Below are 27,928 nucleotides of genomic sequence, written 5' to 3' on the forward strand. Positions count from 1 at the left end.
AAAGTAAGCTGCCTCTTGTTAGTTTGAAGAATTAGGAGAAGTGTGAAGGTCTATACGATTCAGGAAACTCCAGAAATGTAGGCTAGATTGGGAGACTGGGGAAAAAAACCCAACACTTTGGAAGACGTCTATGGAAATTCTTAGGCATTGAGGTCATGACTGTCCCAAAAGTGCTTTTTCAAAAGGCAACTGGACTTTCTTGTTTTTCCTGGAAGACTTTGTTTTTCTTGGAAGAATTTCCTTGTTTCTCATCCAAAAAGCTTCTTCAGTTCTGACTGAATGGTAGGGGATGGAAGGAGTTATATCTTTGCAGATATAAATCTGCACTCTTTCTTAGAACTGTTGAATTCTTTGTTCTTCTTTGCACTTTTTCCAAAGTCTCAACATCTTTTTTTGTAATGTGGTGACCAAAATTGGATACTGTATTCCAGGTGTGGCCTTACTAAGGCTTTATAAAGCGGTACTAATACTTCACGTGATTTCGATTCTATGTTTCTGTTTATGCCACCTAGGATTGTATAATAAGATGGTATCCAATCCAGGACGGTAATAAAATTTGCTTATGCCGGTAGTCTTCGACTTACAATAATTTGTTTAATGATTGTTCAATGACTTGTGACCGTTTTTTCACACTTATGACCACTGAAGCATCCCCATGGTCAGATGATCAAAATTTAGATGCTTGGCAAGTGGTTCATATTTACGACAGTGGCAGTGTCCTGGAGTCACGTGATCCCCTTTTGCGACCTTTTGTTAAGTGAAGCCAGATTCACTTAACAACCAGGAGTCTTCAAACTTGGCCCTTTTTTGACTCGTGGACTTCAATTCCCAGAATTCCTCAGCCAGCCTCCATTTTGTTTGTTAGATTTAAGACAGGGGTCTTCAAACTTGGCCCTTTTGTGACTTGTGGAGTTCAACTCCCAGAATTCCTCAGCCAGGCACGCTGTCTGAGGAATTCTGGGAGTTGAAGTCTACAAGTCATAAAAGGGTCAAGTTTGAAGACCCCTGACTTAACCCCTCTGCACTGATTCACTTAACAACTGTGGTAAGAAAGGTCACACAATGGGGCAAAACTTAACAACTGTCTTGCTTAGAAATTTTGAGCGTAATTATGGTCATAAGGTAAGGTCTACCTGTATGGGAAGCCAACAGGTATCCTGGTGCTGAACTTATCTTGAGGGATTGTATATCTTATCTTTTTTTTTCAAAAAAAAAAAAAAATAGCCACTCTGCCTGGACACGAGAGCATCTCAAAAGCCAACTTATATCGTTTGAAGTGCATATAAATGACTTTGTGTCTGAGCCTATCCAATTATTTCCTCAGACAGAGCTTAATTATAGGGTCTCCCAGAACAGATAATAGATGGTGTTAAAGCACAAATAATCCTTTTCCTTCCTCTCTTCCTGAGCTATAATTTGTGGTTTCTAATTTTCAGACCCGCGCTAGCTAGCGAATGCAGAAGGCGTATCCCCACGAACAAAGGCATTGTTGAGGTGAGCTTAAGAATAGACAAGCTTTCACCTGAACGCTGATTAGAACCGGAGGCTATTGAACTATGTTGGCAAGATCCATTTCTGGTTCCAAAGCTGAGATATGGTAGCTGCCTTGGGTCCCGTAGGAAAGAAAATTCCAGAAATTGCACCTTAGGCTCATTATTCGAATAAATAAAATATTGCAAAAAGTAAGCTAGCTTCCAGAACTTGCTTCAAATAGAGGTTAAGTCAGATACAGAAGGATCTGGACAGACTTGAACACTGGGCACTAACTAACAAAATGAAATTCAATGGTGAAAAAAGCAAGGTTCTACATTTAGGCAAGAAAAACCAAATGCACAAGTACAGCATAGGTGGCACCATGCTCAATAGTAGTAACTGTGAGAGGGACCTCGGAGTCCTAGTAGACAATCACTTAAATATGAGCCAGCAGTGTGCTGCAGCTGCCAAAAAGGCCAACACAGTGCTAGGCTGCATTAACAGAGGGATAGAATCAAGATCACGTGAAGTATTAATACCACTCTTTAATGCCTTGGTAAGGCCACACTTGGAATACTGCATCCAGTTTTGGTCACCACGATGTAAAAAAGATGTTGAGACTCTAGAAAGAGTACAGAGAAGAGCAACAAAGATGATTAGGGGACTGGAGGCTAAAACATATAAGGAACGGTTGCTAGAATTGGGTATGTCTAGTTTAACGAAGAGAAGGACAAGGGGGGACATGATAGCAGTATTCCAATATCTCAGGGGCTGCCATAAAGAAGAGGGAATTAAGCTATTTTTCCAAAGCACCTGAAGGCAGGACAAGAAGCAACGGGTGGAAACTAATCAAGGAGAGAAGCAACCTAGAACTAAGGAGAAACTTCCTGACAGTTAGAACAATTAATCAGTGGAACAGCTTGCCTCCAGAAGCAGTAAATGCTCCAACACTGGAAGTTTTTAAGAAGAGACTGGACAGCCATTTGTCCGAAATAGCGTAGGGTTTCCTGCCCGAGCAGGGGGTTGGACTAGATGACCTCCAAGGTCCCTTCCAACTTTACTACTATTACTAAATGTCCACCACCGAGTTAAAAAAAAACAAAAACTTGTCATGTGCAATATTTATTTATTTAGAGAATTTATACTGCTGCCCGCTGACTTTGGGGGTGGGGGGCTTAGAAAAAAGAGAAGCCCAATATAGCTGGATTGTCCTCTGATGTGCTTTCACATCTTGCTTTCTTGTCCTTGCCTTTAGAAGAGGCTTTTGAATTCCTTCAGATTTGCTGGAAGAATTTAAGCCAGGGTCTTCAAACATGGCCCTTTTATGACTGGTGGACTTCAACTCCCAGAATCCCTCAGCCAGGCACGTGTGCCTGGCTGAGGAATTCTGAGAGTTGAAGTCCACCAGTCATAAAAGGGCCAAGTTTGAAGACCCCTGATTTAAGCCATCTGAATGTTTTAATAAATGTTTTAGTGCAGGGCACCTAAACGTAGCTACAGTTTTTAAGTGTAGTAATCATTTTGGCAAGCATCTAGCATAATTTCAACTCTTACTAAGAGGTTTAGGAGGAAGATGGCCAGAGAAAAGCAGTGGAAGGTTGTGGCTGTGTGTATTTGACTAGTAGGAGTTGGTTTGTCTATTGCAAGGTTCGGCTTCTTTGTAGCCAATCATATATTTTGTAGCCAATCATATATATGTGTGTATACACACACACACACACACACACACACACACACACACAAGCTTTGTAGTTCCTTGTATCTTGATAATACTATATGTACCTCAGTAGCTTTCAGGATCTTGTCTATGGAACAGTGCAGGGTATTCTTCAACTTACAACAGTTCACTTTGTTGTTATTGTTAGTTGCGAAGTCGTGTCCGACCCATTGCGACCCCATGGACGATGTTCCTCCAGGCCTTCCTGTCCTCTACCATCTTCTGGAGTCCCTTTAAGCTCACGCCTCCTGCTTCAGTGACCCCATCCAGCCACCTCATTCTCTGTCATCCCATTCTTCTCTTGCCCTCCATCTTTCCCAGCATTAGGCCCTTCTCCAGGGAGTCCTTCCTTCTCATTAGGTGGCCAAAGAACTTGAGTTTCAACTTCAGGATCTGGCCTTCTAAAGAGCAGTCAGGGTTGATTTCCTCTAGGACTGACTGGTTGGATCGCCTTGCAGTCCAGGGGACTCGCAGGAGTCTTCTCCAGCACCAGAGTTCAAAGGCCTCCATTCTTTGGCGCTCAGCCTTTCTTGTGGTCCAACTTTCACAGCCATACATTGCAACTGGGAAAACCATGGCCTTGAGCATATGCACTTTTGTTGGCAGGGTGACGTCTCTGCTTTTTAGTATGCTGTCTAGATTTGCCATAGCTTTTCTCCCCAGGAGCAAGCGTCTTTTAATTTCTTGGCTGCAGTCCCCATCTGAGGTGATCTTGGAGCCCAGAAAAATAAAATCTGTCACTACCTCCATGTCTTCCCCATCTATTTGCCAGGAATTGAGAGGGCTGTTCAAAGTTACAACAGCACTGGAAAATTGACCCAGGACCATTTTTCATACTTAACAACCCTCGCAACATTCCCCTATGTCACATGATCAAAATCCAGCTGCTTGGTAACGGGCTTACATTTACAACCCTTTGCAATCTCCCGCCGTCATGCTTTTGAGACCCTCTGACAGCCCAAGTCAATGGGGGAAGGCAGATTCATTTAACGACCGTGTTACTAACTTAACAACAGGCAGGGAATCACTGCGGCGGCAAGATTAATGTGGAATAATGAAAAAAACCACTAAAATAATGATGTGTCTGCATAATTACTGGAATAATGCTGTGTTAGCAATATGCGACTCACCAAATATGCATTGCACTCGGATACAATGTATGTAGCAAACTCTCCATTGTATACCCATGAGAAACTAACCTAATGTAATACAATGTGTATCGTAATGTGTAGTTCTTTATTCCTCAGAAAAGGAATGTATCAAACTGAAGTCTGAACCCGCCCTGGGGTTCAGAATTGCTTGTCTCTGTTGCTTCTGAACCTGTGCAATAAATCTCTCTGCTAAACCCTCTGGAATTCATAAGCGTCCCTTTCCACAAGAAGATGGGTCGTAAATTGGGACAAAACTCACTTAATGAATGCCTCGTTTAGCCACAGAAATGTTGGGGGCAGGGTCCATTGTGGCCATAAGTCAAGAGTGCCTGTATAGCAGTGTTTCTCAACCTTGACCATTTTAAGGCATGTGGACTTCAACTCCCAGAATTCCACAGCCAGCATTGCTGGCTGTGGAATTCTGGGAGTTGAAGTCCACATGCCTTAAAATGGTCAAGGTTGAGAAACACTGCTGTATAGCCAGGAAGCAACCAGTGAATCAAAACCAACAATCAATCAAGCAAGCAAGCAAGCAAGCAATTCAATCAATCAATCAAACTTGCATGGGCCCCAGCGCCACCCCAACACTTCTGCAACCTGCCCCCAGACTCTCTCCCTTCTCGGGCACCCCAAGAGCCAAGAAAAGCCCCAGAGGCCCCCCCCCCCAAAAAAGCGGCGTCAGAGCGGGGACGGCTCCTCCGCTCAACTTCTGCAAAGCCTCGCCCGTCAACCGGGCGCCCGCGGGCACCACCCTGCCTGCCAGGGCTCGGAGCATGCTCAGTCGGGCTCAAGCCCAGCAGTCCGGCCCTGGGGCGGGGCCTGGTGGGCGGAGCCTCCTCAGGGGAGGGAGGGAGAGTGGGCGGGTTCAGCGGATCGAGCCGCGGCGCCGAAGACGGGAAGGACCTTTTTTTTTGTTGCGCTGCGCGATGCCTCCCGCGGGCGCCACCGTTGCGCCCGGTTACGACCCAGCCCGGCTGCTCGCGACCTCCGTCCGGCCTCTCGGTGGGTTTGCAGGGCGGGCTGTCCAGCGCAGCCCTGGGGGGTGGGGGGTGGGGTGGGGAGGAAAACGGGGTCCCCAAGTGAGGGTGAGAGTCTTCCCCCCCCCCCTTATGATCCCTTTGCAAACCTTCGCTTGGCCGCTTTTGCAGAGTTGCCTGCTTTTTCTCCCCTTCCCCAATTGACTTGGGTGGGTGGGAGGGTGGGGGACTGGGGGGGGAGAGATCAGGACCCCCTCCCCTCAATTTACCCCCCCTCGTTCCCCCACCCACCCCATTCTGGAGGTGGGGATCCCCTCTCCCCAATTGTCTTTCGCTTGGCCTCTTTTGCAAAGTTGGCTGCTTTTTCTCTCCTTAATTGACCTGCGTGGGTGGGTGGGTGGCTGGGGGGGGGCAGAGATCAGGACCCCCTCCCCTCAATTTCCCCCCCCTCGTTCCCCCCCAATCCGGAGGGGGGGATCCCCTCTCCCCAATTTTCTTTGTTTTGGCCCCTTTTGCAAAGTTGCCTGCTTTTTCTCCTCTTCCTCAATTGACGTGGGTGGATGAGTGGCTGGGGGGGGGAGAGATCAGGACCCCCTCCCCTCAATTCCCCCCCCCTCGTTCCCCCACCCACCCCAACCCGGATGCCGGGGATCCCCTCTCCCCAATTTGCTTTGTTTTGGCCCCTTTTGCAAAGTTGCCCGCTTTTTCTCCCCTTCCTCAATTGACGTGGGTGGCTGGGTGGCGGGGGGGGCAGAGATCAGGACCCCCTCCCCTCAATTTACCCCCCCTCGTTCCCCCACCCACCCCAATCTGGAGGCGGGGATCCCCTCTCCCCAATTGTCTTTCGCTTGGCCCCTTTTGCAAAGTTGGCTGCTTTTTCTCTCCTTAATTGACTTGGGTGGGTGGGTGGCTGGAGGGGAAAGATCAGGACCCCTCCCCTCAATTTGCCCCTCCTTGTTCCCCCACCCCCCCAACCCAGAAGTGGGGATCTCATCTCCCCAATTTTCTTTCGCTTGGCCCCTTTTGCAAAGTTGGCTGCTTTTTCTCTCCTTAATTGGGTGGGTGGGTGGCTGGAGGGGGACAGATCAGGACCCCCTCCCCTCAATTTGCCCCCCCCTCATTCCCCCACCCTCCCAACCCAGAACTGGGGATCCCCTCTCCCCAATTGTCTTTCGCTTGGCCCCTTTTGCAAAGTTGGCTGCTTTTTCTCTCCTTAATTGACTTGGGTGGGTGGGTGGCTGGGGGGAGGAGAGATCAGGACCCCCTCCCCTCAATTTGCCCCCCCCTCGTTCCCCCACCCACCCCAACCCGGAGGCGGGGATCCGCTCTCCCCAATTGTCTTTCGCTTGGCCCCTTTTGCAAAGTTGCCTGCTTTTTCTCCCCTTTCTCAATTGACTTGGTGAGTGGGTAGATGGGGGACTGGGGAATGGAGAGAACAGGACCCCCTCCCTTCAATTTTTCCCCCACCCCGGAAGCGGGGATCCCCTCTTCCCAATTTTCTTTCTCTGGCTTCACAAAACAGAAACTCCCAAGTTTGCGTTAACTCGCATTTCCCAGTTAAGGTGACTTGGTGTGACCCCAGAATTAAGTCTTTGGGGTGCAATTTCATTGACTTCCCTTGCAAAGATGCCCAGGCTGGTTTCAATTGAGTCTTTTTGGGGGGGGAGGGTGGGCTCGTGTCTAATCTGGGCAGGGTTATTCCCAAACGCCCTTGTAAAATTTTTCCCCGCTGTTGTAGCTGCTGTGTAGCTTCCGCCCCCCCCCCTTACATAAAGGGCACATCCCTTCTAGCAGACTTTTGCAGCTGTTCGCCCTTGCCCACGATTAAGTAATAACTCCGAGAATTCATTTGAATATCTTCGAGGAAAGAGTATGTGTAGTAACCCTGCTTGTAGGATGCTTGCCTGGCTGGCTTGCTACACAGTAGTGCAAAGGACAGGAATGTTCACACGCTCACACCCCCCCTAAGGGCCAGTCTTTCGGAGAGGTGAGTTGTGATTTTTCACATCTTTTCTCGGTAGGCTGCAATTTGGTTTCATCCTGAAATGGCCCTCGGGTTTCTGTTTTTCTAGTTCGTTTTTCTCTTTCCTAAGGAGAGAAACACACACACACACACACACACACACACACACACACACACACACACAAACACTTTTTAGCATGCCTTTACAATTGGTCCAAATCTATTACTTAACATTTGGAGGAAAGGAGAAGAATACAAAATACAACATGACAGAGTTGGAAGGGACCTTGGAGGTCATCCAGTCCAACCCGCTGCTCAGTCAAGAAACCAGACCAGACCATTTCAGACAATTGGCTGTCCAATCTCTCCTTAAAAACTTCCAGTGTTGGAGCTTCTGGAGGCAGGTTGTTCCACTGGTTACTGGTCCTCATTGTCGGGAAGTTTCTCCTTAGTTCCGGGTTGCTTCTCTCCTTGACTAGTTTCCATCCGTTGCTTCTTGTCCTGCCTTCGGGGGCTTTGGAGAATAGGTGGACCCCAGTCTTTTTTGTAGCAGACCCTCAAATATTGGAAGACTGCTGTCATGTCACCCCTAGTCCTTCTCTTGGTTAGACTGGACTTACAGGTAGTCCTTGACTTTCAACACTTCATTTAGAGACTGTTCAAAATTACAACGGTGCTGAAAAAAAAAGTGACTTAAAACAATTTCTCACCCTTACGACCGTTGCAGCCTCCCCAGGGTCCCGGGATCCAAATTCGGACGCTTGGCCACCGGTTCATATTTAGGACCGTTGCCATCTCCCGGGGTCATGAGATCACCTTGTGCGACCTTCTGACCGGCATCGTCCATGGGGGAGCCAGTTTGCCTTAACAGCTGTGTTTCCTCACTTAAGGACTGCAGTGGTTCAATTAACAATGGTGGCAAGGAAAGTCATAAAACGGGGAGAAACTCAATTATGGTCTTGCTTTGCAACGGAAGTTTTGGGCTCAGTTATGGTCATAAGTTGATGACGACCTGTAAGCCAGTTCCTGGAACCGTCCCTCATATATTTTGGCCTCCAGGCCTCTCATCGTCTTTGTTACTCTTCACTGTGCTTGGATGGACATTTGTCCAGTTTTTCTCTACTTCTTCAGAGGCCTTTTGGGGCCCAGGTTAGACATAGGCCTCTCCATATAATGCTCTCCTATCTATACCTAAGAAGAAGTAGTAATAGTGGAGTATAGTGTATAGTATAGTGTATAGTATAGTTTATGGTATATTATAGTGTATAGTATAGTAATAGTATGGTATAGCGTATAGCATATTGTATTGTGTATAGTATAATACAGTATAGTAATAGTGTAATATAGTAATTGTATAGTGTATAGTATAGTAATAGTATAGGGTATAGCATAGTGTGTAGTATAATATAGTATAGTAATATTGTAATATAGTAATAGTATAGTGTGTAGTATAGTAATAGTATAATATAATATAGTATAGTGTATAGTATAGTTTATGGTATATTATAGTGTATAGTATAGTAATAGTATGGTATAGCGTATAGCATATTGTATTGTGTATAGTATAATACAGTATAGTAATAGTGTAATATAGTAATTGTATAGTGTATAGTATAGTAATAGTATAGTGTATAGCATAGTGTGTAGTATAATATAGTATAGTAATATTGTAATATAGTAATAGTATAGTGTGTAGTATAGTAATAGTATAATATAATATAGTATAGTGTATAGTATAGTTTATGGTATATTATAGTGTATAGTATAGTAATAGTATGGTATAGCGTATAGCATATTGTATTGTGTATAGTATAATACAGTATAGTAATAGTGTAATATAGTAATTGTATAGTGTATAGTATAGTAATAGTATAGTGTATAGCATAGTGTGTAGTATAATATAGTATAGTAATATTGTAATATAGTAATAGTATAGTGTGTAGTATAGTAATAGTATAATATAATATAGTATAGTGTATAGTATAGTAACAGTATAGTAATAGTATGGTATAATGTATAGCATATTGTATTGTGTATAGTATATTACAGTATAGTAATAGTGTAATATAGTAATATAGTATATAGTGTGCGGTATAGTAATAGTATAGTGTACAATATATAGTATAGTAATAATATAGTGTATAGTATAGTAACAGTAGTTATAGTGTATAGCATAGTGTATAGTATAATACAGTATAGCAATAATGTAATATAGTAATAGTATAGTGTATAGTATAGTGTGTAGTAAAGTAATAGTATAGTGTACAGTATAATATAGCAGTAATAGTATAGTATAGTGTATAGTACAGTAATAGTATAATATAGTGTATAGCATAATGTATAGTGTATATAATACAGTATAGTAATAGTGTAATATAGTAAGTAGTATAGTGTATAGTATATTAATAGTATAGTGTGTTGTATAGTAATAGTATACCATAATGCAGTGTATAGCATAGTGTATAGTATAGTCTATAGTATACTATAGTAATAGTGTAATATAGTAACAGTATTGTGCATAATATACTGTATAGTATAGTGCATAGTATAATATAGTAATAGTAGAATATAGTGTATAGCATAGCAATAGTATATTAATAGTATAGTATAGTGTAGTATATAGTAATAGTATAGTATAGTGTATAGTATACAATAGTGTAGAGTATATAGTATAGTGCATAGTGTAGTAATAGTATAGTGTGGCATAGTAATAGTAATAGTTATAGTGTAATAATTTGATAGTTTGAACTATACACAGCGGGAATCAGCCTGCACTGAAAATGCTACTCAGATCTCATGGACAGTCAGTTATGAGCAGAGTTCCACCTCATGCAATAGCTTGTAATCGCAGCTAATTAATCTGATTTTGTTTAGGAATTTTCTCCACCTAATTGCATCTCATGTTGTTTTGGAGTTGCACAAAGGAAAGATTTAACAGTGGCTGGAAGGAGTAGGCTTTGTGTTTTTAATACAGCCTTGTAACATTGGAAGTTATTTTAGGCAAGTCCGGGCGGTAGAAACAAGGTTGGAGACACGGTAGCAGGTTAACCAAGTTTTGCCCAAGTTCCTCGTTCTTCAAATTCTTCTCTAAGGTTCATCACAATATTGAATAGTTCAATTAAATTGATTGAAATATTTTTAAATCTCCCGGAAAAGCGAGGCGCATAAAATGTCTATGGTTTGGGTGTGTATTTGAAAGGAGTGAAGGAAGCTCATCCTTCGATACATTTGGTTTAGTGAGGTTATGGTTGTTGTTGTTATTATTATTATGTTTAAATAAAACTACTTCTGTTCTTCATTTCTAAATCAAGGTATTCTTTTAAAATTTCGGCATCTTGTTAATATCCCATTCTGAAAATAGCTGTAACTAACTCGGAAAACTGTAACTTTCCCCAATCTCTTTTGCTCAAGTTGAGTTCTGTATGGTTTGGGTTTTGTTGTTTGTTTAAAAATGCCTTTTTGTCACTTTTTTTTTTTTAAAAAAACCAAAACTTGGAAACTTTGTTGTCGGATGTTCTATCCAGGGCTTGCTTTAAAATTTGGAATGCTTATCTTTCTTCTTTGTTTCTTTGTTTCTCTCTCTCTCTCTCTCTCTCTCTCTCTCTCTCTCTCTCTCTCTCTCTCTCTTTCTTTCTTTCTTTCTTTCTTTCTTGGCTTTCAGCAATGCACTACCTTTTCAGATAAAACCCAAACAATACAGTAATTAAATGGGAATCGTGTTTCATTAAGTCAGCAAGAGGGGCATTTGAAATTCGAAGAGTCATTAAGTGTCACATTGAAAAGAGATTAAACCTCTAGAATGGCACTGATTTGTAATTTGGATTGAGATGAGTGGCTGTAGAAAATGAATGAATGAATGAATGAATGAATGAATGAATGAATGAAGCAAAGAATGGAAGGAAGGAAAGGAAGGAAGGAATAAAGGAAGAGAGAGAAAGAAAGAAAAGAAAGAAAGAAAAAGAAAGAAAGAAAGAAAGAAAGAAAGAAAGAAAGAAAGAAAGAAAGGCAAAAAAAAAAAAAAGTATAAGAGGTCAGTTTCCAGAAATCAAATTTAAAAAGGTGGGACTAACAAATAACACCCAACATCCAATCTTGTTTGTCTCAGTGACTTTTAGACTGCATTCCCCCCCTTATTTACATAGGAAAGCAGGACCTAAAATTATTAGTAAATTACATTTGCTACCTTTACACAGGCGCACGAAGGATCAAGAATATGACTGTCTTTTATTCAACTACTAGGAGATATACATGTATATGTGCTTTTTAATGTATCTTTTTTTTAATCTCGTGTTTTTGTTTTTTTGTTTGTTCCTGAAAAAAGATTTTTTTTTTTTTGAGTTTTGTATCTTAACTTTTTACGGAATAAAATAAAAACGACACTAAAAAAAAAGAGAATATTGCTGCATTTTATAGCTTTCACCTTTGGTCTCTAAGGAAATTGACTTAAGTGCTGACTGGTGGATGATGGATTCAGGTGACACATTTTCTGATTCATCTTCTAGGATTTGGATATTTGTTCATAGCTTCCTTTTATTTCCCTACACAGGAAATAACACACCACGTGACGCTTATTTAAAAGAGAACTTCCTTTTTTTAAAATTTACACTGTTTCATTTTTTTTTTCCCCCTTTAATTTTTCTCCATGGGTGCACTTTTCCTTTTGCAAGGAATGAAAACCCCAAAGCAAATTCTGGGGAAAAAAGCTTCACTTTGTCTAAAAAGCGTTTAAAAGAAAATATATGTACATGAAGAGTTTTTGTGCTGTTCTGGAACGATTTAAAGTGGTTTTAAAAGTGAAACCCTGATTTTTATTTTTTATTTTAAAAATAGTGTAATCTGTTCTACAGGATTTTATTTGGATTACGTCTGGGAAATTGGAGACAAGTGATAGCCAAGTTTATTTCTTCTGAATTCTTAGGTTCTCAGACTTTGGACATTAAATGCAATCTCTCATTGTCTCCAAAGGTATTTTTGAAAAAGCATTTTTGGGAGAACCGTGGCCTGGATGACTGAGAATCTCCGTAGCAATCTCTCATTGGTTCAGATTTTTATTTTTGAGTCAGGATCATGCATATATGGAATGTATTCTGGGAACGCAGAAGGCTACTTATAGAAGTACGCCTTGTGAAAAGTTGGCGACTTTTTAGTTTTGTCTATTGTTCTGAAATATTTATTTTCCAAGCCAGGAAGAGGAATTTGAATGCATTCAGCATGCCGTGCATAACTCTTTAGGAAGGATGTGAGGGCACATTCATTCTCTTTAAAAATTAGGATTTTGATGTGGACTAAATGAAGTTAGGATGACTCGGGAAAGGATTTGGGCCAGTCACCAGGAAGCTGTGAGTTCTAGTCCTGCCTTAGGCATGAAAGCTGACTGGGTGACTTAGGGCCTACCACTAGGAGACTGTGAGTTCCAGTCCAGCCTTAGGATCTTTACAATTCAAGTCTCACATGAAGATCCTTGTCTGCAAAATCAAATCAATATAGAAATGAATATAGAAACGCCAAGCCGTCTTGTTCTGAGAGATCGGATTTGTCCACCTTGTTTGCTCAAAAGTTCTTTCCTTAAAAAGAAAAGTTCTCTAGATGTTTGACAGGTTGCATTGTCCAAGGCAGGGGGGGGGGTCTTCAAATCTGGCCCTTTGATGTCTTGTGGACTTCAATTCCCAGAATTCCTCAGCCAGCCTCCATTTTGTTTGTTAGATTTAAGACGGGTCTTCAAACTTGGCCCTTCGATGACTTGTGGACCTCAACTCCCAGAATTCCTCAGCCAGCCTCCATTTGGTTTGTTAGATTTAAGAGAGGGGTCTTCAAACTTGGCCCTTTGATGACTTGTGGACTTCAATTCCCAGAATTCCTCAGCCAGCCTCCATTTTGTTTGTTAGATTTAAGACGGGTCTTCAAACTTGGCCCTTTTATGACTTGTGGACTTCAATTCCCAGAATTCCTCAGCCAGCCTCCATTTTGTTTGTTAGATTGAAGACGGGTCTTCAAACTTGGCCCTTTGATGAGTTGTGGACTTCAATTCCCAGAATTCCTCAGCCAGCCTCCATTTTGTTTGTTAGATTGAAGCCAGGGTCTTCAAACTTGGCCCTTCGATGACTTGTGGACCTCAACTCCCAGAATTCCTCAGCTAGGCACGCTGGCTGAGGAATTCTGGGAGTTGAGGTCCACAAGTCATCAAAGGGCCAGGTTTGAAGAGCCCTGGTCCAAGGGGTAGATTTGACGAACCCGGTGACCTTTTTCACCTTTTTCTTTCCCTAGCAAGCCCTGAAGCCTTGGCGAGCCACAGTTTGGGAAACGGGACCAATAAATCTGAAAACGGACTTTCCAAAGATGGCGGACACCTTGAATATATTGCTTATTTCCTGATTCCGGTATTCTTCCTTGTGGGGCTGTTGGGGGTTTTAATTTGTCACGTGCTAAAGAAAAAAGGCTATCGATGTACGACTGAAACAGAGGAAGAACAGCTTGGAGAAAAGATAGGTAAGTAAGAGCCATTTTTTAAAAAAAAAGTCGTTTCAGTATTCATATGGGCACAGAGCAGGGGTCTTCAAACTTGGCCCTTTTATGACTTGTGGACTTCAACTCCCAGAATTCCTCAGCCAGCGTGCCTGGCTGAGGAATTCTGGGAGTTGAAGTCCACAAGTCATCATAAAAGGGCCAAGTTTGAAGACCCCTGGCATAGAGGAACAGCTTGGGTTTTCCTGCATTCTAGGTTGGTTCTCTCCTTGATTAGTGACCATCCGTTGCTTCTTGTCCTGCCTTCAGGTGCTTTGGAGAATAGCTTGACTCCCTCTTCTTTGGGGCAGCCCCTGAGATATGGAACACTGCTATCATGTCCCCCCTTGTCCTTCTTTTCATTAAACTAGACATACCCAATTCCAGCAACCGTTCTTTACATGTTTTAGCCTCCAGTCCCCTAATTGTCTTAGTTGTCCTTTTCTGTACTCTTTCCAAGAACACAGAATACAGAATAACAGAGCTGGAAGGGAGCTTAGAGGCTATCTAGTCCAATCCTCTACTCAGGCAAGAAACCCTGTACCATTTCAGACAAATGGCTGTCCAGTCTCTTCTTAAAAACCTCCAGCGTTGGAGCATTCACAAGTTCTGGAGGCAAAGCATTCCATTGCTTAATTGTTCTCACTGTCAGGAAGTTTCTCCTTAGTTCTAGATTGCTTCTCTCCTTGGTTAGTTTCCATCCATTGCTTCTTCTCCTGCCTTCAGGTGCTTTGGAGAATAGCTTGACTCCCTCTTCTTTGAGGCAGCCCCTCAGATACTGGCACACTGCTATCATGTCCCCCCTCATCCTTCTTTTCATTAAACTAGACATACCCAATTCCAGCAACTGTTCCTTATATCTTTTAACCTTCAGCCCCCCGGATCATCTTTGTTGCTCTTCTCTGCACTCTTTCTAGAGTCTCGACATCTTTTTTTATATCGCAGTTTCCAAATAGGACAAACAGGAAGACATTTTCTGCCTTTAATCTTTTAGTTTTGCTTTTTTCAGCCATACCAACTTACGATAACAGTTCTCCCTGCCCCCCCCTTCAAGCCGTTTTGAGAGATAATGGCTTTAATCTCTGCCTCATATGTTGTTTTGGAATATGCTGCTGTCACATAGTTTCATTGTTGCTTTCCAGGAACCACGGAACCACAGTTAAATTTTGGCTTTTTTAATTTTTAGAATTGAACGAAAGCATCAATGAGAACAGCGACACCGTGGGACAGATAGTGGATTATATCATGAAAAACGAAGGTAAGGGAGCTAGTTTTTAGTAATGACTCTATAGATTTATTTGGCATTTAAGGAGCGTAAAGGGATGAAATCCAGCATTTTAATTCGTGACTTACAGTTGGCTACTCAATTTATAGCTGAAGTCAGACGTGAATTTTTAAACATTCACTTCTGCACAGATGCAAATTGCTTGTAACAAAAAGTACTTTTTGAAGAGTTAAACCTTTAATGGTGAACGGGTCTGTTAAGCATCGCTCGCACACGAGGGGAAGATAGGAAGATATTTATTTTTCCAGAGTTCCAGAATTTGTCAGAAGAAAGTGTTAGATGAAACCATGAAAAGCATCTTGAAAACCATTTCTGGCTGCAAATAAGAACAAGACTGGTCCTCAGTGGTTTTTCTCTCAGCACCCTGAAACTGAAAAAAAAGTTGATTAATTGTTTGATGTCTCCCTGGCACCTACAGCAGTTGAATCCAATAGAAGAACGTAGAATAACAGAATATTTGTAGCTCAAGAGAGTTCTTGATACTCTGTGAACTTGGTGGTCTTCTTGCAGGCGTTTCATGACCCAACTAGGTAATTTCATCAGTGCTAGAAGGGAGTGGGGTTTGCTTTCTGCGAGCAAGCCGCTTGTATGTAAGCAGGGATCAAATCCCACTCCCTTCTCGCATTGATGATGTTACCTAGTTGGGTCATGAAACGTCTGCAAGAAAACATCCACACTCAGCACCAAAGAATCCTGCCGTTGAATTCATTTGTCACGTAGACAAACATTTTTTGCTTTTGGTTTTGGACCCAATCCAAAAGTCCTTGGTGCTCTTTGATCTTATTTCCACTCACCCATTCGGGCTGAGATACTGCAGTGGTTCAAAAGCTCATGATACAGTCCTGCCAGGACTGAACCTTTTTCAGAAGAAAGGAAAATTTCACGAAGGGGTGTATCTACCCCTAAAAAAAAAATCAAGCCACACTTGGAAACAGCGTAGTTTCTTATTATATTTATTTTTCCTGGGAAGTGACACTTGATAAGGAAGATGTTCAAACTTGTAACTTTCAGTAGGCCTTCCTACAATGCATAATTTCTCCAGTTATTAAAATCTGCTTTAAAGACACAGTGCACCTTCAAAAGGCCTGTTATTAAAATAACATGTATTAAATACCATTTGCAGGGTCATGTAAAAGTATAAAAACTTTTTGGATTAAGATACGGTGGAATATTCAAAGAATTTTCAAAAGAAGGATAAAATTTACCCCGCAATTGTTTTTGTTGGGTATTGTTTCTGATTGTGATGATAAAGAAATTATTTTAATGTTAAATTTGATTACAGCGGCAAGGTTGTTAATAGGACAATATTGGAAGAAGGAATTTTTGCCTACTTTGCAGGAATGGTTTCTTAAAGTTTCTTACTTATCTGAAATGGCAAAAAATTCGGCTTTTTTGAAAGATCAATCGCAAGAGAAGTATCTCTTGGTGTGGAAAAGATGGATAAATTTTATACAATATAAGTATGATATTAGAAAATATTATTTAGCTTTTGAATAATTTATATTTAATAGTTTAAGATATTATTTAGAAGTGTAGAATAGTTTTGTTTTTTTCTTTTTTTTTCTTTTTTTGATTATTTTTCTTATTTTCTTTCTTTTCTTCTTTTTCTTTCTGTTTTTTATATATAATGGAGTTAAAGTACCTAACAATTCATTTATTGAATGTAATCATATTTGTTTGAGGTTTATTTGAGTTTAAAAGTTTTTTCTTTTATGTTCTAGTTAACCCTGTATTCAGCTCTGGGAAGAATGGGGGAGGGTTCTGGGGAGGGTTGGGGGGGATTGGGAAAGGGGTTTTTATTGTAAAATTGTAAAAATTTATAATAAAAAAAATACCATTTGCAGGATGTCCCGTGCTTCTCTGCTTTCTCCTGAGTACGTGGGCAAAAACGTCGCACTGGAAAACTTATTTTGTACCAATTCTGTGTCATAAGTAAACGGCTCAATTCGGCTTAGGGTTTGCAGTCTTCTCGTTCCCCACCCTGCTCAACCCTGGAGTAAGAATAATATTAAATGTTATTTCTAACTTTTGCAGCCAACGCAGATGTGCTGAAAGCCATGGTCGCGGATAATTCTGTGGGCGATCCAGAAAGGTAAGCAATCTCACTGCCGTGTTTTCTCTCTTCCTTAAACAGCCTCAAATAAAGTGGAGCGAATAACTCCTGAATCCATCCGCTCGTTCAGTTATCACTGTAGAAAATTTGGTTCAGGTCTGCCAAGTTCCCCACAAGGCTGTGACTTGAGTCCGTTACTGTTCACCTTGATGACCCACGACTCCGGTGCCAAGTTTGCTACGAATCATATTATGAATACAGATTGGGTGAGACCTCGCTCAAAAACAGTGACTGTGAGAGGAACCTTGGAGTCCTGGTGGACGATCACTTGACTGTGAGCCAGCAGTGTGCAGCAGCAGCCAAAACAGCTAATACAATCTTGGGTTGTATAAACAGAGGCATAGAATCAAAATCACATGAAGTATTAGTACCTTAGTAAGGCCACACCTGGAATACTGCATCCAGTTTTGGTCACCATATCAAAAAGAAAGATGTTGAGAGCTTGGAAAAAATTCAAAGAGCAAATAAGATTATCAGAGGCCTGGAGATTAAAACATATGAAGAACAGCTACAGGACTTGGGTTTGGCCAGTCTAAAGAAAAGAAGAAATAGGGGAGACATGATAGCAGTATCTATCTTCCAGTATCTGAGGGGCTGCCACAAAGAAGAGGGGGGGGTCACATTCACCAGAGCACCAGAGGGAAGGATGAGAAACAATGGTTAGAAACTGACCAAAGAGAGAAGCAACCTGGAATTAAGGAGAAACTTCCTGACAGTGAGGACAATCAACCAGTGGAACAGCTTGCCTCCAGAAATGGTGAGCGCTCCATTGTTGGAAGTTTTTAAAAAGAGACTGGACAATCACCTGTCTGAGATGGTATAGGTCCTCCTGCCTTGAGTAGGGGGCTAGACTAGAAGACTTCCAAGGTCCCTTCCAGATTCTACTCTACTCTACTCTACTCTACTCTACTCTACTCTACTCTACTCTACTCTACTCTACTCTACTCTATTCCACTCCACTCCACTCCACTCCACTCTTCTCCACTCTTCTCAACCCCACTACACTATATTCCATTCCATTCCATTCCATTCAGTATGCAGATGACACAGCAGTGGTGGGTCTTATCCAGGACAATAATGGAGATTCTTATAGGGAGACAGTTCAAGCTTTGGTGGACTGGTGCAATAAAAATAACCTGGTTTTGAATGTTAATAAAACAAAGGAAGAAGGATGGGATATTATATTATTAAATGTCTGAAGATGGTGGAAAATAGATAATTGCTAGAAATAGAAGTATTATCATAACTAGAAAGTTAAGATTTGTAATTAGAATATTAGATTTTGGCATGAGAAGAGAAACAGAAAAACGCTAAGACATTTGAATAAGGGAAGCTTTTGGTTACCCAAATATAACTTACTTTGAAATTACAAACAATAGAGACATTTTGAACACTGAGGGGAAATTAAAATAAAAAGAGAGAGAGAGAGAGAAAACAGGATACTGATTGAACATACGGATATTAAATGCAAATGCAATTAAAATATGTTTGGGTTAGAAAAGATATCTTAAACTGACATTATTGATATTATCAGAAAAATGTAACAAAGAGGTTGATACTCAATTATGTATTTACTAATAACAATAAGAATTGTTTTTGCCTAGTGTGGGAAAATAGATACTATTGGAAGAAGAGTGGAAACATTTGATGGTGTAATATTGGATGTAGATTGAAGAAGTTAATATAGACCACTGAATTACTAATGGACCCAGACAACATATTGTCTATTAAGTATTTGACTGTAAAACTAGAAAATTGATAAAATATTTATAAAAAAACCAAAAACAAACAAATAAACAAAGGAGATCATTGTTGATTTTTAGAAAGAGCCAGCATCGTCATACTCCACTTTGTATCAAGGCTGCAGCTGTGGATGTGTATTAAAGTACCTGGGGGTACAGATAACTAACAATCTTGACTTGGTCCCTTCAAATGTCATCCTTAGTGAAGGTTTGCATTTCTTGCATCGGATGAGGAGAACACATCTTTCTCCTTCTGTCCTGGCCCACTTTTTACAGAGGCAGGATGGAGAGCGTTTTAACAAACTGCATCCCTGTCTGGTTTGGGGGTAGCAGAGCCTCAGATAGAAGGACCATAGAGAGAGTGGTGAGGACAGCCGGGAAGATTATCGGAAGCTCGCTTCCCGTTATTCAGGACACAAGCTTATAAGCGCTCATATGTGCTTAGAGCTCGGAGTATTATTAGAGACCCCGTACCCCCACTTTACAGTCTGTTCCTGTTGCTGCCCTCTGGGAGGAGGTTTAGAAGTACTTATAGCAGAATGACCAGATTCTGTAACAGCGTTGTTCTTTCAGGATTAACAAAAGCTTTGTGGAAAATAGTCATGAAGGAAAAAACTTTTGTTTAGAAACAAGGTGTCACCCATAGTGTGAGCTCAAGAGGAAGAAGGAAAAGAGAGCAGGATTGGATTCGTCAACTGCCTGCCCCCGACGCTCATTTTTTTGCTTTCCATTTCTGCTCCTAAAATTTAGCCCAACCACTCCCGGCAGTCCAACGAGTCCCGGTTCTCCTTTGTCTCCTGGAGGTCCTTCGCCAAAACACATGTGCCGAGGACACCACCTGCACACCATTGGGGGCGTGGCTGGGACAGGCGCTTGCTCCCGTTGCAGCCAAAAGCGGTGGAATCTCTTCAGCCCAAATAAAAGAGCCAAAGAACCCAAGAGACCAAGACACGGAGAAGTCACTGTACTCTCCGTGGGAAGGTAAGTTGGCTTGGTTTCATGAGAAGAGGTGGCCCAGTTGGCTTGTATTTGCAATCTGGGGATAGAAGGAGAGGAGAGAAAAGCCTGTATGAGACTGTTGGACTCAGACCAGGCCTACTCAGGTAAAATACAGATGTATGGCCTAGGGGTTAAGGCACCGGACTAGAAACTGGGACAATGTGAGTTATAGTCCCACCTTAGACATGAAGTTCAGCTGAGTGACTTTGTGCTAATCACTAGGAGACTGAGTTCTAGTCCCGCCTTAGATATGAAAGTCAGCTGGGTGACTTTGGGCCAATCACTAGGAGACTGTGAGTTCTAGTCCCGCATTGGACATGAAGTTCAGCTGGGTGACTTTGGGCCAATCACTGGGTGACTTTGGGCCAATCACTGTGAGTTCTAGTCCCGCCTTTGACATGAAGTTCAGCTGGTTGACTTTGGGCCAGTCACTAAGAGACTGAGTTCTAGTCCTGCCATAGACATGAAGTTCAGCTGGGTGACTTTGGGCCAATCACTAGGAGATTAAATTCTGGTCCCGCCTTAGACACGGAAGTCAGCTGAGTCACTTTGTGCTAATCACTAGGAGACTGAGTTCTAGTCCCGCCTTAGATATGAAAGTCAGCTGGGTGACTTTGGGCCAATCACTAGGAGACTGTGAGTTCTAGTCCCGCCTTAGACATGAAGTTCAGCTGAGTGACTTTGGGCCAATCACTAGGAGACTGTGAGTTCTAGTCTCACCTTAGACATGAAGTTCAGCTGAGTGACTTTGGGCCAATCACTAGGAGACTGTGAGTTCTAGTCCCGCATTGGACATGAAGTTCAGCTGGTTGACTTTGGGCCAGTCACTAAGAGACTGAGTTCTAGTCCTGCCATAGACATGAAAGTCAGCTGGGTGATTTTGGACCAATCACTAGGAGATTAAATTCTGGTCCCGCCTTAGACATGGAAATCAGCTGAGTGACTTTGTGCTAATCACTAGGAGACTGTGAGTTCTAGTCCCGCCTTAGACATGAAAGTCAACTGGTGACTTTGGGCAGTCAATCACTCTTTATCAGTCCAACATGTTTCACTTGTGGAAAAAAATAGGTGGAAGGTATTTTGGGTATGTTCATCTCCTTTGAGGTATTTGTAAAAGGAATAAAGGCAATGAATTGAAAGAAAGAGAGAGAGAGAGAGAGAGGAAGGAAGGAAGGAAAGAAAGGAAGGAAGGGAAGGGGAGGAAGGAAGGAAGGAAGGAAGGAAGAAAGAAAGAAAGAAAGAAAGAAAGAAAGAAAGAAAGGAAGGAAATACAACAAGGAAGGAAGTAAGGAAGGAAGGAAGAAAGAAAGAAAAAGAAAGAAAGAAAGAAAGAAAGAAAGAAAGAAAGAAAGAAAGAAAAAGGAAATATAACGAAGGAAGGAAGGAAGGAAGGAAGGAAGGAAGGAAAGAAGAAAGGAAGATAGGAAACACAACGAGCCAAAATGGGCAAGAGGCAGGAATGACTGGATGGTCTTTTCCAAGGACCCTTTCTACTATCAGTTGAAATTTTCCACAACACCAACCCTGCTAGATGGACTCACGATCCTTTTAATTAATGGCGTTGTTCCAGATTTCGGGTTACCAAAGTGGAACAGAAGTCTGCTTCTAAGGACCGGAAATACTTTGCGCCCATCAGCGGAGGCCAGGCTGCTGATGTGCCCTCTACCCCTGTGAAAGAAAGCTCCAAGGAACAGCCAGCTTCCGTTCCTCTCACCCCAGAATCAAAAGAGCTGAAACCAACACCTACCAAGCACGGAAAAGGTGGGAGATCTGATTCAGGATAGCCCTTTGGGACCGAAAGTTCATGGGAGGCCCAGGCCAGGTGAGTAAACCCCAAATCTTTTGTCACACGTTCTCGAGGCCTTTCAGGGCCAGAAGATCTCAAGTTTTTCTTTTCGAAAGAAATATTATTGACTTTAAGCAATTAAACTGGAGGAATTGGGAATTGCTAGTCTAGAGAAAAGAAGGACTGGGGCAGGGGTAGGCAACCTTGGCTCTTTTATGACTCGTGGACTTCAACTCCCAGAATTCCTGAGCCAGCCATGCTGAGGGGAAAGGGAGAGGTTTCCAAGCTGAGCCAGGCTGGCTCAGGAATTCTGGGAGTTGAAGTCCACGAGTCATAAAAGAGCCAAGGTTGCCTACCCCTGACCTAGAGGAACATATGAAAGCATAATTAACGTTAATTAATGTAGACTTTATTAGTTTAGAGCAGGGGTAGGCAACCGTGGCTCTTTCATGACTCATGGACTCCAAATCCCAGAATTCCTGAGCCAGCCATGCTGAGGGGAAAGGGAGAGGTTTCCAAGCTGAGCCGTGCCGGCTCAGGAATTCTGGGAGTTGAAGTCCACCAGTCATCAAAGAGCCACGGTTGCCTACCCCTGGCCTAGTGGAACATATGAAAGCATAATTAATGTTAATTAATGTAGACTTTATTAGTTTAGACCAGGGGTAGGCAACTGTGGCTCTTTCATGACTCGTGGACTTCAACTCCCAGAATTCCTGAGCCAGTCATGCTGAAGGGAAAGGGAGAGGTTTCCAAGCTGAGCCATGCTGGCTCAGGAATTCTGGGAGTTGAAGTCCACAAGTCATAAAAGAGCCAAGGTTGCCTACCCCTGACCTAGAGGAACATATGAAAGTATAATTAACGTTAATTAATGTAGACTTTATTAGTTTAGAGCAGGGGTAGGCAACCTTGGCTCTTTTATGACTGGTGGACTTCAACTCCCAGAATTCCTGAGCCAGCCATGTTGAAGTCCGCGAGTCATAAAAGAGCCAAGATTGCCTACCCCTGGACTAGGGGGACATGATAGCAGTATTTGAGAGGTGGCCACAAAGAAGAGGGGGTGCATTTATTTTCCAAAGTACCAGAAGGTAGGACAAGAAACGATGGATGGAGATTAATCAGGGAGAGAAGCAATCTGGAATTAAGGAGAAACTTCCTGACAGTGAGGACAATGAACAGTGGAACAGAAGTTGCCTTCAGAAGTTGTGGGTGCTTCCTCACTGGAAGTTTTGATGGTAAGTAAAGACTGGACAGCTATCTGTCTGAAATAGTATAGGTTGGACTGGAAGACCTGCAAGGTCTCTTCCAGCTCTATTCTGACTGATCCTGGTGGATCAGTCAGAATAATAACTTGGTGGTCCTTCAAATAACTTGGTGGTCCTTCAAATAACTTGGTCCCAAGCCATGAAGGGGTTGAAAGTTAGAAGAGAATAATACAGTTGGAAGGGACCTTGGAGGTCTTCTAGTCCAACCCCCTGCTCAGGCGAGAAACCTTACACCATTTCAGACAAATGGTTGTCCAGTCTCTTCTTTAAAACTTCCAGTGTTGGAGCATTCACAGCTTCTGGAGGCAGGTTGTTCCACGGATTAATTGTTCTAACTGTCAGGAAATTCCTCCTTAATTCTAGGTTGCTTCTCTCCTTGATTAGTTTCCATCCGTTGCTTCTTGTCCTGCCTTCAGGCACTTTGGAGAATAGCTTGACTCCCTCTTCTTTGTGGCAACCCCTGAGACATTGGAACACTGCTATCATGTCACCCCTCGTCCTTCTATTAATTAAACTAGACATCCCCAATTCCAGCAACTGTTCCTTGTATGTTTTAGCCTCCAATCCCCTGATCATCTTTGTTGCTCTTCTCTGCACTCTTTCTAGAGTCTCAACCTCTTTCTTACATGGTGGGGACCAAAACTGGATGCCGTATTCCAAGTGTGGCCTTACCAAGGCCTTGTAAAGTGGTATTAACACTTCACGTGATCTTGATTCTGTCCCTCTGTTAACGCAGCCTAGAACTGTGTTGGGTTTTTTGGCAGCTGCAGCACACAGCTGGCTCACATTGCAGCGATTGTCCACTAGTTGATAACCAGTGTCTTGACTTATACCTGGAAGCGGATGGACACCTAGAAGACGGGCATCACGTCCAGGCTTGCATAGAACTATTTTCTTTGATGAGCAGGGATGGCCAGCTTGATACTTCTAACAATATTATTTTTCTTCTCGTCTTCAGCAGGGGGAGAAAACAAGAAAGACCACTGGAGGGTGAAAAAAAAAATGGCACCCTAAGGATTTCTCAAGGAGGTATTCGTAAATGCAGCACCGTGCGCAGCTTTCACTAACTGAGGCTCTGCACCGTTCGGTCCCGGATAATTTAACATATCGTTAATAATGGAATATTTAGTGACATTTACTCCTTCGAAGGCTACTGGGATGTGCTGCCTGCAATTTTATATATGTGTTTTTAAACATGCCTGTTCTCCTCCCCCCCCCCCGACAAAGCAGAACTTAACGAAAAACTCTCTCTGAAAATGGGAAAAACCAAAAATGGTTTTGTCCAAGCGTGTTTTTTTTTCTATGCATCGCATGGCGTTGGGTCGAAGCAAACCCAAATCAAGGTTAGTCTGATCCTGCTCGTTTTCTTGACAACAGGAGAGGGAAAATTGTGAGCCTATGTTTTCGCCTTAATTTATTGCTGTTGTCCCAAGGGCTGCTAAATAACGCACTGCCTCATTACATCTATTCTGCAGCTTTTACTGTAATTGTTGCTTGGTTCCCAAAGTCTTTTTTTAATGTATTTCTCCAAGCTCAATTGAGCTGCTGATTGAGTTTTGGAGATGTATCCGAGAAATTAGTTAGAGGATAGGCGTGCAAATTTACCCTTACTTTTCGCCTCTTTCTTCGGGATAACTGTGACAATAAATATATAGGTAATCCTCAACTTACGATCACAATTGAGCCCCAATTTTCTGTTGCTAAGTGAGACACTTGTTAAGTGAGTTTTGCCGTGTGTTAGCCACACGGTTGCTTAAGTCAACCCGGTTTCCCCCATTGACTTTGCTTGCCGGAAGGTCGCAAAAGGTGATCATGTGACCCCAGGACCCTGCGACCGTTGTAAATGTGAGTCGGTTCCCAAGCGTCTGAATTTTGATTGCGTGACCACGGGGATGCTGCAATGATTGTGAAAAATGGTCGTAAGTCACTTTTTTTTGAGCTGTTGTAACTTAAAACGGTCACTGAATGAAGTGTTGTAACTTGAGGACTAGCTCCTTCAGCCGTCTGAGATTCTGCACTCATGGCTCTTTAGAAAGATCGCTATTGCTGAAGGGCATCAAAACAGCTAGGAAAAGAAGGTAGGGCCTTATTGGCTCAATCTAAAATATGTCTGCTCAGAAGTACATTCCAATAAATTGGATAGATCTTTTCCCTCAGGCTAGTCCAGGAGTAGGCAACCTTGTCTCTTTTATGACTCGTGGACTTCAACTCCCAGAATTCCTGAGCCAGCCATTTTAATAGGTAAGGTTTTAAGGTAGAGTTGGGGAACTACGGCCCCCTTTATGATGTGTGGACTTCAACTCCCAGAATTCCTGAGCCAGCCATGCTGAGGGGAAAGGGAGAGTTTCCAAGCTGAGCCATGCTGACTCAGGAATTCTGGGAGTTGAGGTCCACGAGTCATAAAAGAGCCAAAGTTGCCTACCCCTGGTCTAGTCCATAGAGTAGTGTTTGACCTTGGCAAAGTTAAAATGTGTGGACTACAACTCCCAGAGTGCCTCAGCCAGCATGGAATCCTGGGATTCGAAGTCCACACACCTTAAAAGCTGCTCAGCTGGAGAAACGGGGATGTAGAGGATTGCCATCTACAATAGCATTCCTTAGGAAAATATAAAATATATTTCCACATATCCCATTTCAGGTGTACAGTACAGATAGTCCTGGACTTACGACCACAATTTTTGTTGCTAAGTGAGACATTTGCTACCTGAGTTTTGCCCCATTTTGCCACAGTTGTTAAGTGAATCACTGCCCTCGTTAAATTAATAACACGGTTGTTAAGTGAATCTGGCTTCCCCATTGATTTTTCTTCGTCAAGAAGGTCGCAAAAAGGGGATCACATGATCTGGGGACCTTGCGACCGTCATAAATGTGAGTCAGTTCCCAAGTGTCTGAATTTTGATCATGTGACTGTGGAGGATGCCGAAATAATCATAAATGTGAAAAATGGTCATGTTACTTTTTTCAGTCTCGTTGTAACTTTGGTCACTAAATGAACTGTTTGTAAGTCAAGGACTATTCTACTTAGTCAGCAGTGCTCTTTTTCACATTGTCCTTGTCACTTATCCTTCTAGTTGTTGGTGTTAATATATCTATGGAATTAGGGAAAGCATCTTCTGTTGATATTATTCCTTTCTCACAGGTAGAGCTAGTTTTGCTACATCCAAGACCCGATCCTAAATTTGGAAATGAAAGCGTGATATCCTTAGGATGACCTCAGCCAGTCTTTGCTCTAAATCAGAGGTTGGGGAAGTATGGTCCCTTCATGATTTGTGGACTTCAACTCCCAGAATTCCTTAGCCAGCATGGGAACTTGGCCCCTTCATGATTTGTGGACTTCAATTCCCAGAATTCCTTAGCCAGCTGGCTGAGGAATTCTGGGAGTTGAAGACCACAAGTCATGAAAGAGCCATAGTTCCCATGCTGGCTGAGGAATTCTGGGAATTGAAGTCCACAAGTCATGAAAGAGCCATAGTTCCCATGCTGGCTGAGGAATTCTGGGAGTTGAAGTCCACAAGTCATGAAAGAGCCATAGTTCCCATGCTGGCTGAGGAATTCTGGGAGTTGAAGTCCACAAGTCATAAAAGAGCCATAGTTCCCATGCTGGCTGAGGAATTCTGGGAGTTGTTAAGTCCACAAATCATAAAACGGCCGTGGTTCCCCGCCTCTGCTCTAAATCTTAGTTCTGTTAATCTGATGCTCAGCGGATTATTATTTAACTACAGATCAGTTCTTGAGGAAAATCTGTTTGCAAGTATCCTTCAGGTTTATGACGAGTTGTACTAGAACCAGTTGCATCACTCCCCGCTAGGAAACCTTTAAATGAATATTCATGTATTCAACTGTTGACCGAAATCTTTGGAATTGCACAAAAGCATCGATACGCTTGAAATCAGCGTTTCTCAGGTGTAGGACACAATTCTGCCATTTCATGGATCAGCTTGTGTGATTTATCAGCTGCCAAAGAGGAAATGGACTCACTTTTCACATTAAATGTAATTTAACTGTGCATTAAATGTACGTTAACCATTCGGTTTGGCTGTGAACATTTTGTACAATAAACGTTATTTTTCTTTTTGAACAATAAAAGCAACAAAGCCCTTTTTAAACAGCCGTGTGACATTGTTTTCCTTTCAACCTTTCCTACCTTTTGTGGGTGTGCTTTGTCCTATTTTATTGTTTGCAGGGAAAAGTGGTTTCCAAATTAAGACCTGCGGGAGTTTGGCACCTTGTTTTCAAATTCAAATTAAATTCAAGTTGGAGAAGAATTAGAGCTTTTCATGCCTTTTAAACTGAACGATGAAATTGAACCAAAACACGCCATTTGTCTGAAATTGGTATAGGGTTCCCTGCCTGAGCAGGGGGTTGGACTAGATGACCTCCAAGGTCCCTTCCAACTTTCTTCTTCTTCTTCTTCTTCTTCTTCTTCTTCTTCTTCTTCTTCTTCTTCTTCTTCTTCTTCTTCTTCTTCTTCTTCTTCTTCTTCTTCTTCTTCTTCTTCTTCCTTCTTCTTCTTCTTCTTCTTCTTCTTCTTCTTCTTCTTCTTCTTCTTCTTCTTCTTCTTCTCCTCCTCCTCCTCCTCCTCCTCCTCCTTCCTCCTCCTCCTCTTCTCCTTCTCCTTCTTCATCTTCTCCTCCTCCTTACTACTACTACTACTACTACTACTACTACTACTATTATTATTATTATTATTATTACTACTACTACTACTACTACTACTACTACTACTACTACTACTACATGGAATTCTGTATGGAAGTACACAGTTCAGGCAATATGTTAAATGGAATTCCAGATTGAGGACTGGGAACAAGCATAGATTTGATTTTTGATTTAACAAATAATAGATAACAATAGAGAATATTTGTAGCTCAGGCTGAACTGTGGGGTCCTGGGTGCTCTCTGAACTTGGTGGTTTTCTGGCAGACGTTTCACTACCCAGCTAGAGAACATCATCAGTGC

At 42.2% G+C, this 27,928-nt stretch overlaps 1 protein-coding gene across 2 annotated transcripts; it reads left to right on the plus strand.

Moving 5' to 3' along the window:
• The first annotated feature begins 5,210 nt into the window (after window positions 1-5,210).
• RELL1 (RELT like 1) lies at window positions 5,211-25,734 on the plus strand. 2 transcript variants are annotated; one of them, XM_039347570.1, is made up of 7 exons: window positions 5,211-5,343; window positions 13,546-13,767; window positions 14,969-15,040; window positions 17,102-17,159; window positions 19,673-19,903; window positions 21,492-21,743; window positions 23,931-25,734. In XM_039347570.1, exons 1-6 carry the CDS (start codon window positions 5,268-5,270, stop codon window positions 21,703-21,705), a joined length of 873 nt encoding a protein of 290 aa, XP_039203504.1. In that variant the 5' UTR covers window positions 5,211-5,267; the 3' UTR covers window positions 21,706-21,743; window positions 23,931-25,734. The 2 variants fall into 2 exon arrangements, with proteins under 2 accessions (XP_039203504.1, XP_039203494.1); XM_039347560.1 differs by having other exon boundaries at window positions 23,928-23,961.
• Window positions 25,735-27,928: the final 2,194 nt, after the last annotated feature.

This window comes from Crotalus tigris, unplaced genomic scaffold, assembly GCF_016545835.1.
Source record: "Crotalus tigris isolate CLP2741 ecotype Arizona unplaced genomic scaffold, ASM1654583v1 scf7180000017559.9942113025:1136094, whole genome shotgun sequence".
NCBI lineage: Eukaryota > Metazoa > Chordata > Lepidosauria > Squamata > Viperidae > Crotalus > Crotalus tigris.

Coding starts and splice junctions, on each gene's coding strand:
- RELL1 (XM_039347570.1), top strand. CDS start 5,268: ATGCCTCCCGCGGGCGCCACCGTTGCGCCCGGTTACGACCCAGCCCGG. Junction 5,344..13,545: donor GACCTCCGTCCGGCCTCTCG/GTGGGTTTGCAG, acceptor TTCTTTCCCTAG/CAAGCCCTGAAGCCTTGGCG. Junction 15,041..17,101: donor TTATATCATGAAAAACGAAG/GTAAGGGAGCTA, acceptor TAACTTTTGCAG/CCAACGCAGATGTGCTGAAA.